Genomic DNA, 17,653 nt, shown 5'->3' on the forward strand with positions numbered 1-17,653 from the left:
GGCTGTAAAAATATAAAGAGATTTCTGCAATAGAGGCCATATGTGGCCCAGAAAATCTAAAATATTTATTATCTGGCCCTTTACAAAAAAAGTTTGCTGATCAGTGTTCTAGAGTGAAAAGCTCAAGTTGTTCAAATAGAAGCTACTATATTACTCAACAAAAACTGTCTTTCTTCAAACGAATCAGTAGGTGGGGTATGGTTTGGTCCTAAAATACCAAAGAACTTATATGATCTAAATTGATGAGTTATTTTTGTAACAGGAAGAGACAACCATATTTTTCTTCCCCAACACATTTCCATAGCATTTTTACTGCAATCAGAATGTTCCTCTTTCTTTGGTAATTTCAGTGAAGTTCTATTTCTAGACAGGAAAGAACTGATGCTACTTTACCTGTAGGCACAGACTGCTCCTGACTGCTTTTCAGTTCCACATTTGGTTTTATATCTGAAAAAGTATATATAATAAATATTAGCTGCTGAGAGAAAAATTTTTTCAGATTTGAGAATCCTAAAATTAATAAGGATACCATTTTGGAAGCTTTAGCAGCAGATTTCCTCTTCAGAGCAAGACTATTCTTTCTCTATATCCTCCTTAAAAAGTGCTTCAAGGAGTATAAAAGGTATTAGCTACACAAGCAATTGTATTTTAAAGAGATTAAGAAGAGCCCTGGCTGGTGTGGCTCAGTTGATTGGAGGTAGTGGGTGTGATTCCCCGTCAGGGCACACATCTAGCTTGCAGGTTGGGCACATGAGGGAGGCAATCCATTGATGTTTGTCTCTTTCTCTCTCCCTTCCTTCCCTAAAATAATTTTTTTTAAAAAGAAGGAAAAAACTTGCTATATTGTCTTTTAAAAAAAGAGATTAAGAAGAAAAATTAGTGCTTTGTATTTACCCACATACTTAATATATCTGGTGCTTTTGATTTTTTTTTTTTTTTTTCATGAAAACCTGAGCTCCCATCTGTGGAACTCAGTCTAAAGAACTTCCTTTAGCCCTCGCCAGTTTGGCTCAGTGGATAGAGCACCAGCCTACGGACTAAAGCAGTGGTTCTCAACCTTCTGGCCCTTTAAATACAGTTCCTTATGTTGTGACCCAACCATACAATTATTTTCGTTGCTACTTCATAACTGTAATGTTGCTACTGTTATGAATCATAATGTAAATATCTGATATGCAGGATGGTCTTAGGTGACCCCTGTGAAAGGGTCGTTCGACCCCCAAAGGGGTCACGACCCACAGGTTAAGAACCGCTGGACTAAAGGGTTGGATTCCAGTCAAGGGCACATGCCCAGGTTGCAGGCTCGATCCCCAGTAGGGGCGAGGTGCAGGAGACAGCAGATCAATGATTCTCTCTCATTGATGTTTCTATCTCTCTCCCCCTCTCCCTTCTCTGAACTCAATAAAAATATATTTTTAAAAAAATAAAAAACTTCCTTTCACATTTTTAGTGGTGCCACTGTGTGAATGACAACTTAGTTTTAATTTATTTGGACATATCTTTATTTTGCCTTCAATTCTAAAGAATATTTTTACTTGATATAGAATTCTGGGTTGACAGTTTTCATCTAGCACTTTAGAAATGGCATGCCTCTACTGTTTCTGATAAGTTAGTGATAATATTTATATATTATTCTTTTTCTCAAATACTTTTAAGATTTTCTCTTTACCTTTGGTTTTCTCTTTAATTTTGGCTTGATATGCCTAGGTAGATTTTATGTGAATTTATCCCACTTGGGTTCATTGAACTTATCTGTAAAATTATGTTTTTCACCAAACTTGAGAAATTTTTGGACATTATTTCTTAAAATTTTCCTCCTCCATTCTCTTGCTCCTTTCCTTTTAGGATTTCAATTGCATATATACATTACACTTTTTCATATTTCCCCACAGTTCCCTCAGACTCTGTTCTTTTTCCCCCTCGACATTTTCTCTCTCTTTTGTTCAGATTGAATACTTTCATTGATATACTAGAGGCCCGGTGCACAAATTCGTGCACGGGTGGGGTCTCTCGGCCTGGCTGGTGATCGAGGCCGTCTCACCCAGTCCTGATCAGACTGATCAGGGCTGTCCGGCTGGCCAGGAGGAGGGACCGTGGGAGGTTGGCCAGCTGGGGGAGGTTGGCTGTGGGAGGGAACTGACCACCAGGGGGCAGCTCCTGCATTGAGAGCCTGCCCCCTGGTGGTCAGTGTGCATCATAGCGTCTGGTCGTTCAGTTTAGGCCAGTGGTCGGCAAACTCATTAGTCAACAGAGCCAAATATCAACAGTACAACAATTGAAATTTCTTTTGAGAGCCAAATTTTTTAAACTTAAACTATATAGGTAGGTACATTGTTATTAACTTAATTAGGAAGAGCCACACTCAAGGGGCCAAAGAGCTGCATGTGGCTTGCGAGCTGCAGTTTGCCAACCATGGGTTTAGGCTGTTATATATATAGATCTTCAAATCCACTTACTTTTGTCTATCATCTTAATTTGCTGTTAAGCCTGTCCAATGAACTTTCTATTTCATATATTATAATTTTTAGTTCTAGAACTTTACATTTTGTTCTTTTTAAATAGTTTCTTTGCTGAGATTTCCTATCTGTTAATTCATTACAAGCATATATTCCTTTACATCTTTGAGTATAATTATTATAGCTGTTTAGGATCCTTGTCTTCCAATTCCAATATCTATGTTATCTTGAGTTCAGTAACCACTGATTTCCTTTTCTCTTAAGTACAAGTAACACTTTCCTTCTTCACATGACCTAAAATTTTGGATAATACACTGGACATTGTAAATGGTGTTATAGAATTTATGGATCCTGTTATGTTCAACAGTATGGGAATTTTTCTTTATTTTACTTTTTAAAAATAAAGCATATAGTTAACTTGCCTGGATTTATTTATTTTTATTTTTTTTAATATATTTTATTGATTTTTTACAGAGAGGAAGGAAGAGAGATAGAGAGTCAGAAACATCGATGAGAGAGAAACATCGATCAGCTGCCTCCTGCACATCTCCCACTGGGGATATGCCCGCAACCCAGGTACATGCCCTTGACCGGAATCGAACCTGGGACCTTTCAGTCCGCAGGCCGACGCTCTATCCACTGAGCCAAACCGGTTTCGGCAACTTGCCTGGATTTAAACTCAAATTCTGTCTCATTTGTGGTGGGAAGTAGCTAGGGTAACCAGATGTCACACTATGCCTGGGATTGAGTGTTTCCCAGACCACCCTTTTATTTTTTATTTTTTTTAAAATATACTTTATTGATTTTTTACAGAGAGGAAGGGAGAAGGATAGAGAGCCAGAAACATCGATGAGAGAGAAACACCAATGAGCTGCCTCCCGCACACCCCGCACTGGGAATGTGCCCGCAACCAAGGTACATGCCCTTGACCAGAATCGAACCTGGGACCCCTCAGTCCGCAGGCTGGTGCTCTATCCACTGGGCCAAACTGGTTAGGGCCCAGACCACCCTTTTAGAAGCACAAATTTCTGTTCAGATGGGCTGCTCAGAGTGTGACTCATATAAGTGTAGTTCAAGGATCAGCTACAGATTTGCATCAGCCAGAGAATTTATACACAAAAAAAGCCCTCCCTGCCTTCTCCATTCCAGAACTTCTCCTCCTTGCTTCCCAGCTGCTGTGCTTGCTATGGTTTAAAAAATATACTGGTCCTCGGGTTACATTGGAGCGTAATGTGATTTTCGCCCTAAGTCAGAACCCACCTACATAAGCACCTATGTCACTCACATGGAGCACATACACAGCAGTAATGAAGTGAAACAGCAAAAAAAATTTTAAAGATAACAATTCCTGACCTTTACTTGTGGTAAATAAATAATAAAAAACATAAAGCACATATGTACATACATCAAAATGACGGAACTTTTTTTTTTTTATAAATAAATGGGAGATGGCGATGTAACCACGAAACGACGTACGTCGAGTCCGACGTAACCCGAGGACTGTCTGTATATCGTTTTTTATTGATTTTAGAGAGAGAAGAAGGGAGAGGGGGAGAGAGAAATGCTGATGAGAAAGAAACATCACTCAGCTGCCTCCTGCATGCCCCCTACTAGGGATCGAGTCCACAATCCGGGCATGTGCCCCGACCAGGAATCAAACCAGTGACCTCTGAGAGCATGGGATGATGCTCAACCGAGCCACACTGGCCAGGGCCTTGACATGGGTCTTTTGTTTGTTTTTTTAGGACTCATCCTATCTCATTCTTTTATATATATATATTGTTGAAAGTGGTACAGATATCCGCCTCCCCGCCCCCCCCCTCCACTCCCTCTATCCCGCTCCCACTCGCCCCACCCCAGGCCTTCAACACATGTGATATTCCTGCCAAATATACATAACATGAATCTAACCATGGGAAAACAAACTAAACTCTAGTTGGGGGACAGTTTACAAAATAACTGGCTTGTAATCCTCAAAAGTGTCAAGGTCATGAAAAACTGAGGAATTATTTCAGACTGAAAGAGAGTGAGGAGTTATGACAACTAAATACAATGTGTGATTCTTAGTTGAATACTCTTGCAGTGACGGACATTAGAGAAACAATTGGAGAAATCTGAATCGGGTCCAAGGATTCAATGGGAGTAATGTATCTATGTTAATTTCCTGATTTTGATAGTTGTTTTGTAGAAGGTGGAACATAAATACTAAAGTATTCAAGGATATCATATCAGCAACTTACTCTCAAAATTTCCAGAAAAAAAAGGGTTTTTTTTGTACAGTATTGCAACTTTTCCGTAAGTTTGATAGTGTTGTAAGTTTTGAGGGGTTTTTTTAGTTAAAAAAAAAAAAAAAAAACTACCTGTGAAACTTTTAATTGCATACTAAAGGGATTCTTAACAGAAAAATAAAAGGAAAAAAACATAGCTCAAGGTTTCACATGAGCAACCTTCATGTGAAAACATCTTCTAGTTACTACAGAGAAAGATGGCTTTTGATTTGGTGACCTAAAGGGAAAAGGTCCTGGTCCCCTGAACCTTTTAAATCCTCTGACAATGACATTTAAATAACTCTCAATATTTTTTCAAGAGGCATTCGTGTGCTGTAAGTAACACTAGAAATAACTGAGTAGTTTCAAAGAGAATTTCTGACCCTTAGTATTCAGAATTTTAAGAAGACATTAAACCATGTATAATCAGGCAACATGGATGTTCTTAGGTGCTAAAAAAATACTTAAAACATAAGGACAAAATAGATTGAAGTACACTTTCTCTCCCTGAAATTAAGGTCTTTATAAAAACATGAAGTCGTAGGTAGATGGTAAAGGAATTTCCAACTGTTAAATATTTCTAAAACTTTTCAGTTTTTAATGGACCATTTTGTAATTTCTTATACTTCAGTTAAAAAAAAAAAAAACCTCAAAAAATTTCCATTTAATGGGACATATTGGGTTGGCAGTCAACATAGCTTTAAAATATTTAAAAGAACGCTCTAGAAAACTAAGAAAGAAGGGTCCGTATATTGCTTTTGACAGAAATACAGTTTTCTTTACTGATGTTTATACATATTTGGTACAGATGATGGAAGAATTTCAAAGTAGGTTAATTTCATTGAAACACAAATATTGTCTATATTTCTCCTGTTACTTGAATAGGCAAAGCATGCTCCTACCTCAGGACCTTTGCATTTACCTTCCCTTCTTAACAGAATGCTCTTCCCCCACCTAGTACCTGGCCACTTCCTAGCTTTATTCAGGTGTTGTATGCTCAAAAGTCACTTTACCAAATAAGCTTTACATAACTACCCTACATAAAATGTCATCCTTCATTGTCACTTGGTCTTCTCTTACCTTGCGTTATTTTTCTTCATAAAATTTCTTTATTGTCACCACCTGACATATTTTTGGTCATTTTTGTTTTTTCTGCCTCCCCACACCAGAATGTAAGGTCCATGAGAACAGGGATGTTATGTACATTTTGTCTTGCTATTTTGCTGTGTCTTTAACTCCCAAAATAGTTCCCACTCATAATGGACATGAATTTTTACATCTCTACCATGAATTTTTACATCTCTTGATCCTTATGAACACTCTAGATTAAAGTTCCGCAAACTACGACTTGCCACTTGTCTTTGTGTGGCCCGTGAATTAAGAATGTTTTTTTTTTTATATTTTTAAGTGGTTAGAAAAATAAGCAGAAGAATATTGTTTTGTGCCACTTGAAAACTATGTAAAGTTCGATTTCAGTGCCCATAAATAAAGTTCTATTGTAAATACAGACAAACCCAATCACTTACATGTTGTCCATTGCTGCTTCCATAGTCCAACAGCAAAGCTGAGTAGTTGCGACAGAGACTATATGACTTACAAAGCTTAAAACATTCACTATCTGGTCCTTTACAGAAAAAGTTTGCCAGGAGACAGCTTAACAACGACTATCTCCTAACAATATTTCTATTTTTATCATTGGAATTCTAGGAAACAGTTGTGATTTCTATTAATGCAGTTATCAAAGTTATAAGTCATCTAGACAGCATCTTTCATACAAAGTATTTTACAAATGTGACCAATTGAAAAATTAATGTGACTTTTCAGAGCGTAAAAAACAACCCACCACATGATGCCAACATTCAGATAAAATATTTTTAAATGTACTTATATGTATGTGTACAAATATATATGTGGCATCATGCTTCCATTAGGATTTTTTGGTATAATTAGATAAAGCAATTTCTTACCTCATTTAAAAGCCAAAATTATAAACCAGCAGAAAACCCTAGTTAACACTCATTCATATCAGGTGCCTTCTTCCTTTCCTGCAACTTAATACTCAATCTAATATTTCTTAAGTTTAATTAAATCATTAGTGCTTTCCATTGACACCTTACCTTTTAATAACAAATCTTATAAAAGGCACAGCTATTCTGTTACTGAGATGGCTGACAGATGGATGACTATAAAAATTAAAGGCTATTTCTTTTGTAGCTTTCTAAAGCACTTCACCAATTCAAAGCTTTACTAGCAGTATCAAGTTGTTTTCTACCAGTACTGAAAACAAGCCTTCCTCACATGCTCACTGAAAGATGACAATTTCAAGTTTGTTTTTATTCCTTCAGATTCTCTTTTCATTGACAAAGATGCCATTTTAAAAAAATTCACTAGCTAGAATTTTTGTTATAATATCAATATTTTTCTCAGACATTCCAGCATTTTTATGTGCTGCAAAATTAAAGGGAGTAGATTACAACTAAAATTTAAACTTGGAAATGGCAGGAGTCTGGTTAATTAAGATTTCATCAAAGTTCACAGGGGAATGTTTTTACCTCTTTGCTCTAATATAAACCAACTATTAACAAAACCAAATATTTACATTAGCAACAAAATTTGTAACCATATTTTTAACTTGAATGGTTACGAACTTGCCTTCATTTTGAGACTATTAATTATTATTCAATTGAGAATATCAGCTAACAAAATTATACTTTAAGTTTCAGAGATCAGATTTTCACTGGCTGTTCTGTTTTCCCAGTAGGAAGTTGTAGGTGCTAAAGGAGAGCAAAATGTCAAATCTCAGAAAGATTGCTGCATTGACTTTGCCAGCTGCCAGCAGGTCTGGTGCCTGACGGCTGCCAGAAAGCTGTACCTGAACGCTGACATTCCTTTTTATCTTCAAAACAGTAAACTGACTCTTATCCCCATGTCTCTTAAAAAAATAGTTTTTTAAAACCTAAAATAGTTTTTTACTTTTTAACCAAAATCTTTGGAAACTGAGTCACTATAAAAATGTACTCATATTTGCAACATTAACATTAGGGACAGAAGTGTTAGCTATTATTTCTGAAAGGTCCTTCACCATTTCTTTTTATTACTACCACATATAATCAATTCCTGGAATCTTAGCATCACAAGAACAATTCTGCATAATGAAAAATGATACCTAAGACTAATGAAATCAGAATATTAGAAATGAAGTGGATATTTTAACTAGCTTAAGTGACTTTCCTCTGACACCTGATGCTTCAATTTCCTCCAATATCTCCCTATTTGGGTTGTATGTTTCCTCCCCTTAGACACTTGCAATTGTACAGAAGTTATTCCTTTCCATTTCAGGAAAAAAGTTTTAAAAGTTCCTTTTAAATGTAGCTGAACTCAAATTTCCTGAAATGTCCATTTCAGGTCCTCGTTCAGCTTCCTGGGAACATACAAGATAAGTTATTACTCAGATGCTATTACTCAGTTCCCTAACCGCGGTGAGAGCTTTCTTCTGAACCTGGTTTTGTTTGCTTGTGGTCCTCCAAAAAAGTATCATGAAGCACTTAATCCAGTAAGTGCAAATGAAATTTCATATTATCTCACAGCATTTCTGGAAAATGAAAAGGTATAATTGCATTTATTATTCTCCCCATTTTACTGACAAAGTTCATGACACAAAGAATGACAAAATATAGTCACCTAATTGACCAAGGGTACAATGTCAGTGACACATTAAGGAGAGAAGCAGGACTAATTTCTTAAGTTTTACCTTTGTTTCAAAGAATTTAATGTTTTAATTAAAGTGCTTTCCTATAGATCAGTGATGGCGAACCTATGACACACGTGTCAGAGGTGACACGAGAACTCATTTTTTTGGTTGATTTTTCTTTGTTAAATGGCATTTAAATATATAAAATAAATATCTAAAATATAAGTCTTTGTTTTACTATGGTTGCAAATATCAAAAAATTTCTATATGTGACACGGCACCAGAGTTAAGTTAGGGTTTTTCAAAATGCTGACACACCGAGCTCAAAAGGTTCGCCATCACTGCTATAGATTATAGATCTTAGAAGAACAGAAATAGAACAGATTTTACACTCAATTAATTTCAAATAATTATGATTGAAGGGAAAGGAAGACATAAAAACAAGGAGCATGCTTTAAACTGAGAGTAATCCCTACAACCATGAAATACTTCCTTTCTTTCTTCCTTGGATTAAGGTAAAAGTTAAGAAATATCAAGACTACTTTCTGAGGGCACCAGATCAAATACAGTCCATGTTACCATTCCAATTCTTTCTACCTTACCTCTTTTTAAAATTAAGGATTCCACTTTCCCCCTATATTAAATGTTTAATGAAGAAATTACAGAGTGTGGAGCACAGGTTTAAAACAACAAATTTAACATCTAGTGCTATTTTCCCTTGTTACTCTGAATTTATAGACAGATATATTTCAATTTTACCATGGCTATCACATGCCATAAATGAACATGTAGAGAGAAAAGGAAGAATGCACATTTCATGTCATTGCTACTTTTTAAAAAAATTATGCTAATATAAGTGAATCCCAAATATTCCTAGTAAAATTTACATTTTATAACTGTAAAATGCCTAGATTTTTTTTTAAAGGGGAGAATGATGATTTTTATTTTTTTTAAATATATTTCATTGATTTTTTACAGAGAGGAAGGGAGAGGGATAGTTAGAAACATCAATGAGAGAGAAACATCGATCAGCTGCCTCCTGCACACTTCCCACTGGGGATGTGCCCGCAACCAAGGTACATGCCCTTGACCGGAATCGAACCTGGGACCCTTCAGTCCGCAGGCCGATGCTCTATCCATTGAGCCAAACCGGTTAGGGAAAAATGCCTAGATTTTTAAAAGTAAAATAACTGGGGTAAAAAACAGAATCATTAATTTAAAGTGGGTGATATATCTAAATGTGAAAGTTTAAAAAAGTCAAATTTCCACACAAGAGAATATTTTCATGACCTTGGAATAGGCAAGTATTTCTTCAACAGGACATAAAATGCACTTAATCCCAAAGAAGAAAATTTGATAAATTAGCCTTTATTAAAATTAAAAATTCTAGTCATTACATAGATTAAGAAAATAAATAAGCAAGGTGTAGACTGGGGGGAAATATTTACAATGTACTTTTTAAAAAAATATTTTATTGATTGTTTTTTACAGAGAGGAAGGGAGAGGGATAGGGAGTTTAGAAACATCGATCAGCTGCCTCCTGCACACCCCACACTGGGGATGTGCCCGCAACCAAGGTACATGCCCTTGACCGGAATCGAACCTGGGACTCTTCAGTCCACAGGCTGACGCTCTATCCACTGAGCCAAACTGGTCAGGGCTACAATATACTTTTGACAAAATATACATTTCCAAACTATTTTTGAAATACCTACAAAACTATTAAAAATATAAAGAACCCAACTTTTAAAAAAATGCACTTCAGGCACTTTAGGAAAGAGGATATACAAATGGCCAATAAACATATGAAAAGGTAGTCAATCAATATTCATCAGGAAAATACAAATTAAAGTCACAATGAAATATCATTACATACCCACCAAAATGGCTAAAATTAAAAAAAGACTGACAATAGCAAATGTCAGCAAGACGTGGAACTGGAACTCTCAGACATTGTTAGTGGGAGGGTGAACTGGCCTAACCACTTTGGAAACTGTTTGGTAATATGTATTACAGCTAAATATACACCTACCCTATGACCCAGAAATGCTAGTCCTAAATCTACACCCAAGAGAAATGAGTGTTTATGTCCACTAAAAGACATGCATAAGAATTTTCATTACACAGACAAACACTGGAAATAATCAATGTCCATCAAGAGTAGAATGAATAAACAAATTGTAGTATATTCATACTATTCAACAATAAATGAGAATGAACTAATAAATGTTACAATATGAATGGATCTCAAGTATATTCAGCAAAAAAAAAGCAAAAAAGCCAGACATTAAAAAAGCACATATTGTATGATTCCATTTACATATATGGAATTCAAGAACAGGAAAACTGATATATGATTTATATAAGTCCAAATAGTAGTTAACTTTGGGTGAGGAGGGTATATTAATTATAAATTGACACAAGGGAACTTTCTGGGGTGATGCAACTGTTCCATATCTTGATCTGGAAAGTGTGTATATAGGTAAAAATGAATCAAGCTACATACATTAAGACATGTGTACTTATTGTATAAGTTATTCCTTAATTTTTAAAAATTTCTGTTGGCCTGGCCAGTGTGGCTCAGGGATTGAGCATTGACCTATGAACCAGGAGGTCACAGTTAGATTCCCGGTCAGGACACATGCCTGGGTTATGGGCTTATTCCCCAGTGTGGGGTGTGCATCAATAAAAATATATTTAATATATCTTTTATTTTATATATAAATATACATTTTTGTTCATTTTAGAGAAGAAGAGAGAGGGGGAGAGAGAGAGAGAGAAACATCAAAGATAAGAGAATCATTGATTGGTTGCCTCCTGCAGGCTCCACACTGGGAGATTGAGCCTGCAACTCTGGCATGTGCCCTGACAGGAAATTGAACTGTGACCTCCTAGTTCATAGGTCAATGCTCAACCACTAAGCCACACTGGCTGGGTAATCAAAAAAATAAAATAAATAAATATATATATATATATATATGTGTGTGTATATATATATATATATATATATGTATGTGATTTTTTACAGAGAGGAAGGCAGAGGGATAGAGAGTTAGAAACATCGATGTGAGAGAAACATCAATCAACTGCCTCCTGCACACTCCCTACTGGAGATGTGCCCGCAACCAAGGTAAATGCCTTTGACCGGAATCGAACCTGGGACCCTTCAGTCCGCAGGTCGACACTCTTATCTACTGAGCCAAACAGTTAGGGCCAAAATATGTATTTTTTAAAAATCTGTTGATCACTCAAACATTCTCACATATCTAAAATCCAAACCTTACAAGTGCAATTAAAGCAGTATGTTCCAACTTTGGCAAAAAGTTTGAATTTCAAGGGTTTTAATGATTCTTCTAATAGTCTTTATAGATTATATCTACACTAACCATCCACTGAAAAGACACCATAGGCTGGCTGCGGGGTGCTAAGAGGTCTCCCTGGGAGGGCCGGGTTTCCGGGAGGGGCGGGACTTCCCAGTGCACACTTCCCGTGCGCCAGGTTCGGGTCCCCCTTGGTGGAGGTGGGGGGGTTTAGAAGAAAGCGCACTTCCGGTGCCCTTTCTCCCGCGAGCACCTGGGGGGGGGGGGGAGGGGAAGACACCATATATCTTAAAATTTTTCATGGTTAGGAAACTTATTTACATATCATGTGACAATTAAATATGAAGATAGTTTCAGTGATAGCTAATTCCTCAAACTTCCCTGAGAATTGAGATTTCAAAATGTTCTGTCATGTGATTTTTTTTTTGTCTTTTTTTTTTTTCCCCCCAATAAACTTAGGATACAGGTTGTTTGCCATTCATCTTTGGAAAACAAACAAACAAATTTTTTTGATTCACATTTGTCTCCAGCATCAGCCCCACTTATTTATCTGCTTCTCACCTTTTAGCTAAACTTCTGGAAAAAAATGGTCTGATCAGTGTTTTTCTGCTGCCTCTATTCCAGCGGTTCTCAACCTGTGGGTCGCAACCACTTTGGCGGTCAAATGACCCTTTCACAGGGGTTGCCTAAGACCATCCTGCATATCAGATATTTACATTACAATTCATAACAGTAGCAACATTACAGTTATGAAGTAGCAACGAAAATAATTGTATGGTTGGGTCACCACATGAGGAACTGTATTTAGAGGGCCAGAAGGTTGAGAACCACTGCGAGTCTATTCCCATTCCCGCTCTAACCACTTCAATTTGGTTTCCGTTCCCACTACTCCACAAAAAAGTTTTGTTAAGGTCAATAGCAGGTTTTATGTCAGCAAAATTAACTCACACTTTTTGTCCTCACCTTACTTGATTTTTCAGCAACATTCAACAAAGCTGACCACCCACTCCTTCTTGGAACACTCCTTTCATGAATTCCGTTACACCACACTCTGCTGATTTTCCTCCTGCCTTGCCTGCTGCTCTTTCTCTTTTGCTGTCTCCAGCCTCCTCCACATGACTACCTAAGTAAGATGTTTCTCAAGCCTCAATTCTGAGTCCTCTTCTCACTACGTGCTCTCTTTAGGTGATACAATTCATTACCGTGGCGTTAAAAATCATTTATGTGGCCGAAACCGGTTTGGCTCAGTGGATAGAGCGTCGGCCTGCGGACTGAGGGGCTCCAGGTTCGATTCCGGTCGAGGGCATGTACCTGGGTTGCAGGCATATCCCCAGTTGGAGATGTGCAGGAGGCGGCTGATCGATGTTTCTCTCTCATCGATGTTTCTAACTCTCTATCTCTCTCCCTTCCTCTCTGTAAAAAATCAATAAAATATATTTAAAAAAAAATCATTTATGTGCTAAGGATAACCATATTTCTATCTAGCTCGACCTCTTATTTAGAGGAGAGGTTCACCAACCCTGCCCCCACTACTATTCTCCACATTAGCACTCTTTTTATTTCCTTCATAATACATAGCATAGTTTTAATTATTTCTTTTGCTATTTACTTGTTTGGGAGCCTGTTTTTCTTACCTGACTCTAAATTCCATGAGGGCAAAAGCATTGTCTGTTTTCTTTACCAAAGTATTGCCAATATTTTGCATACATGGCACATAACAAGCATTCAATAAATATTTTTGAATAAAAAAATGAAGACAATTTATATTGTTATAAATGTATACAACATCAAAATTAAATGTTATAAAGCTTTTGTTGTTCAACTATCTTTTAAAGTCAGCATTTAAACAATAAAAACGCAGTCTAAATATATATATAAAGATGTTCCACTGCTAATCCATAACCCGCTGTAAGAGTGATGATAAATTTCATGGATACTTTTCAAATGGTGGTTAATATTTCTCAGGCTATAATGTGCATAAGAATTCCTTAGGAACCTTGTTAAAATGCAGACTCTGAATCAACAAGTCTGGCCTAGGAGTCTACATTTGTAATAATTCCCAGATGTTGCCTGCTGCTGGTCTAGAGACCACACTTAGATTAGCAAGAAAGGATTCTTGTACATAATTTGTGAACCAAACTGAAATACTTATATATATGCTGGACCCTAATTTTGTGGCTAGTATAAATGCAAGGTGATTTTCGTACACATTATCTTATTTAGGCTGTAGCTGGTCTCTTGCAGTATAGCAAACGTAGAGAGGTTCTCAATCTTACCAAGTGTCCCCTGTTTAGCAAAAGTATTTTATAACTAGAGGCCCGGTGCATGAAAATCATGCATTGGGGGTGGGGAGTGTCCCTCAGCCTGGCCTGTGCCTTCTCACAGTCCAGGACCCCTCAGGGGATGTCCACCTGCCGGCTAGGCCTGCTCCCCGCAGGGATCAGGCCTAAGCTGGCAGTCAGACATCCCTCTCACAGTCCGGGCTCTCAGAGTCCGGGACCCCTTGCTCCTTATTGCCTGCCTGCAGTGGAGGTGGGAAAGGCTTCCGCCACTGCCGCTGAGCTCACCAACTGTGAGCCCGACTCCCCCTGTGGGAGCGCACTGACCACCAGGGGGCAGCTCCTGCATTGAGCATCGCTGCCCTGGTGGTCAGTGTGCGACATAACGACTGGTCGTTCCACTGTTCGGTCAATTTGCATATTAGGGTTTTATTATATAGGATACCTCTTTTACCATCATGAAATAAACATAACCTATCCTCCCATACAAGTTGTTTTTAAAATAAAGCCCTAACTGTAATATAATAGTGAAACTGATGATGAGATAACTTGTATTTCAATATGCAAATGTACCAGAATAATTACTCTAGAAGACATAATAATAAAGTAGTCAGATATATTTGTAGAATCACCATGAATGCAAGAGCTAAAAATGCAGGAGAATGCAGGTTGTATCAATAAGGGCCAAAGTCTTGGCTCTGAACTAAAGAATCATCTCTTAATTTGTATAGTAGTTGCATTCTTAGACAATTTGGATTATATTAAAACCATGCAAAAATACTTCATCTTTATATATAAAATGGAGTTCGGTTCTAGCAGTCATTAGACATACATAAAATGTTACCAAGTATCAGAAAAGAGAGAGATTCCAACTTAGAATGAAGGACAACTTCCTATAAGACATGGCATTTGGGATAAACCATAATGGATGAGTGAGGATTTCAACTGGCACAATGGTGATCATATTAACAGTGCTAAAAAGTCAGAAATTAGTTTGGGTTGGAGAGACCATGAGTTCATTTTTGGATTGTTGAGTTTGAACAGCATTAGAAAAATGGGGAGTTAGACAAAGTAAGGAAAAACTAAGCAGCCCAGAATAGCATGAGGGGACAAAGGATACCATTGGCAAGGAATATTGAAGCTACATTGTGGGTTAGCTGAAATGCCCAACTAAGAAGTACTTAAAATGGTCCAGCAGGCCAGTGGTTGAGCATCAACCTATGAACCAGGAGGTCATGGTTCGATTCCCGGTCAGGGCACATGCCCGGGTTGTGGGCTTGATCCCTGGTGTGGGGTGTGCAGGAGGCAGCCAATCAGTGATTCTCTCATCACTGATGTTTCTATCTCTCTCCCCATCTCCCATCCTCTCTGAAATCAATAAAAATATTTTTAAAAGAAATACTTAAAATGGTTTTTGAGTAGGGGAGTAACTTGAGATTTTAGGAAGATCATTTTGGCAGCAATCCTCAAACTGGATCGAAAGAGGCAAGTTTAGATACAGGGTTACCAAGATAAAAAAAAACATGCAGCCATCTGAATCAGTAATTTTCAAAATGTGTTCAATGGGACTCCAGGGTTCCAGAGGGCTGCCACAGGTGTTGATCTGTGGCTGGGGAAGGAAAGGGCCAATAGCTTAGGTAGGCCTAGCAATAGTCTCTTGCCCTCTTTTCCCATCTCAAGTGGAATATCACACTTGAATCTGTCCCACATAAGATTTTTTAAAATATATGTTTGTTATTGATTTTAAAGAGGAAGGGAGAGGGAGACATAGAAACATAAATGATGAGAGAGAATCACTGATCGGCTGCCTCCTGCACGTCCCACACTGGGGACCGAGCCCACAACCCATGCATGTGCCCTAACCAAGAATTGAACTGTGACCTCCTGGTTCATAGGTTAACACTCCACCACAGAGCCACGCCGGCTGGGCTATTTCTCAAATCCTGAGTGGTACAGCTTAAGCCTTTGTACAGGGAATAGGAAAGTTACTGATACTCTTACTTAAATAATTTTACATGAACAAATATGCACAGGAAAAAACACTTTGGAAATTGCAGCGCTTCACTGAAATAAAGAATGCAGCAGCCCTAGCCGGTTTGGCTCAGTGGATAGAGCATCGGCCTGCGGACTAAAGAGTCCCAGGTTTGATTCCGGTCAGGGGCACATCCCCGGGTTGCAGCCTCTATCTCCAGTAGAGGGCATGCAGGAGGCAGCCAATCAATGATTCTCTGTCATCATTGATGTCTCAATCTCTCTCTCCCTCTCCCTTCCTCTCTGAAATCATTTTTTTTAAAGAGAAAAAAAAGAGAATGTAGCAAATCCAAAAGTTAGAAGGAACTATATTATTTTTCCCAGAGCAGAGCCAATATTGGATTAGAAAGATGGTAGTATTCATCCTATTGGATTTAGCCAATATTTCAAACTCTTCTACCAAACCTCTCAATGTCACTATTTACCTTACTCTCTTTACCATAAAAGCCAAACCAATGGTCAAATGACCAAACATACAGGCAACACATTCATTAATTCATTCAATAAATATGACTCTACTCCTACTATGTGCTGGGGACTGGGCCGTGATAAAAAAAATCCCAACATTTTGGAATGTGACAGTCTAGAAGGGGTTACAAGTGTATTAATGTCCAAAATATGTAAGTAATCTACCTAAACAATCTTTAGATAATTAAGTTAAGAATAAAAAATATAGTTTTGTATTATGATGCCATTGAAATGTTTACTATTTCTCCTATAAAAGTTTTCTTTATAAACGAATAACCTGATGTTTTCATTTTTAAAAACACTCAATTATAACATTTTAAAATAAATCTTTATTGTTGAAGTATTACATATGTCCCCTCCCCCCCAATAAGTATAATTTGTGATATGTGTACGTGTTGCCAATTTCATTGATATAAAATGTTAGGAGGTGAGCTGATTTTGAATTACTGATAATGAGTAAAGAATATTGTTCTAGCCCTAGCTGGTTTGGCTCAGTGGGTAGAGCGTTGGCCTTCAGACCGAAGGGTCCCGGGTTTGATTCCAGTCAAGGGCACATGCCCATGTTGCGAGCTTGATCCCCAGTAGGGGGCATGCAGGAGGCAGCTGATCAATGATTCTCTCTCATTGTTGATGTTTCTATCTCTCCCTCTCCCTATCTCTCTGAAATCAATACAAAAATATATTAAAAAGAATATTGTTCAATAAATGCTTTTATTCTGTTTCATATCCATTAGTAAACACAACGTTTTTATCTCTCTTAAATGGGACACATCCTATATATTAAAAGGCTAATATGCAAATCGACCAAACAGTGGAATGACTGGTTGCTATGATACGCACTGACCATGAGGGGGCAGATGCTCAATGCAGGAGCTGCACCCTAGTGGTCAGTACACTTCCACAGGGGGAGCACTGCTCAGCCAGAAGCCAGGCTCACAGGCTGGCGAGTGCAGTGGTGGTGGCAGGAGCCTCTTCCACCTCCGCAGCAGCGCTAAGGATGTCCAACTGAGGGCTCCCGGACTGTGAGAGGGCGCAGGCCAGGCTGAGTGACCCCCTCCCCCCCGGCAAGTGCACAAATTTTGTGCACCAGGCCTCTAGTATCTAATATATGGTATAACTCCATATTATTTTGATTTACTGT

At 37.9% G+C, this 17,653-nt stretch overlaps 1 protein-coding gene across 1 annotated transcript in view; it reads right to left on the reverse strand.

Annotated features, from left to right (window-relative positions):
* IKZF3 (IKAROS family zinc finger 3) overlaps positions 1 to 17,653 on the reverse strand; it is a gene marked incomplete at its 5' end in the record, with an annotated part of 78,477 nt that overhangs the window by 55,586 nt on the left and 5,238 nt on the right. The window contains 1 exon segment of the mRNA XM_081109813.1: positions 394 to 447. Within this exon segment, the coding sequence (XP_080965939.1) occupies positions 394 to 447 (54 nt within the window).

The sequence above is a fragment of the Myotis nattereri genome (genome assembly GCF_964212035.1).
Source record: "Myotis nattereri genome assembly, chromosome: 16".
Taxonomy (NCBI): domain Eukaryota; kingdom Metazoa; phylum Chordata; class Mammalia; order Chiroptera; family Vespertilionidae; genus Myotis; species Myotis nattereri.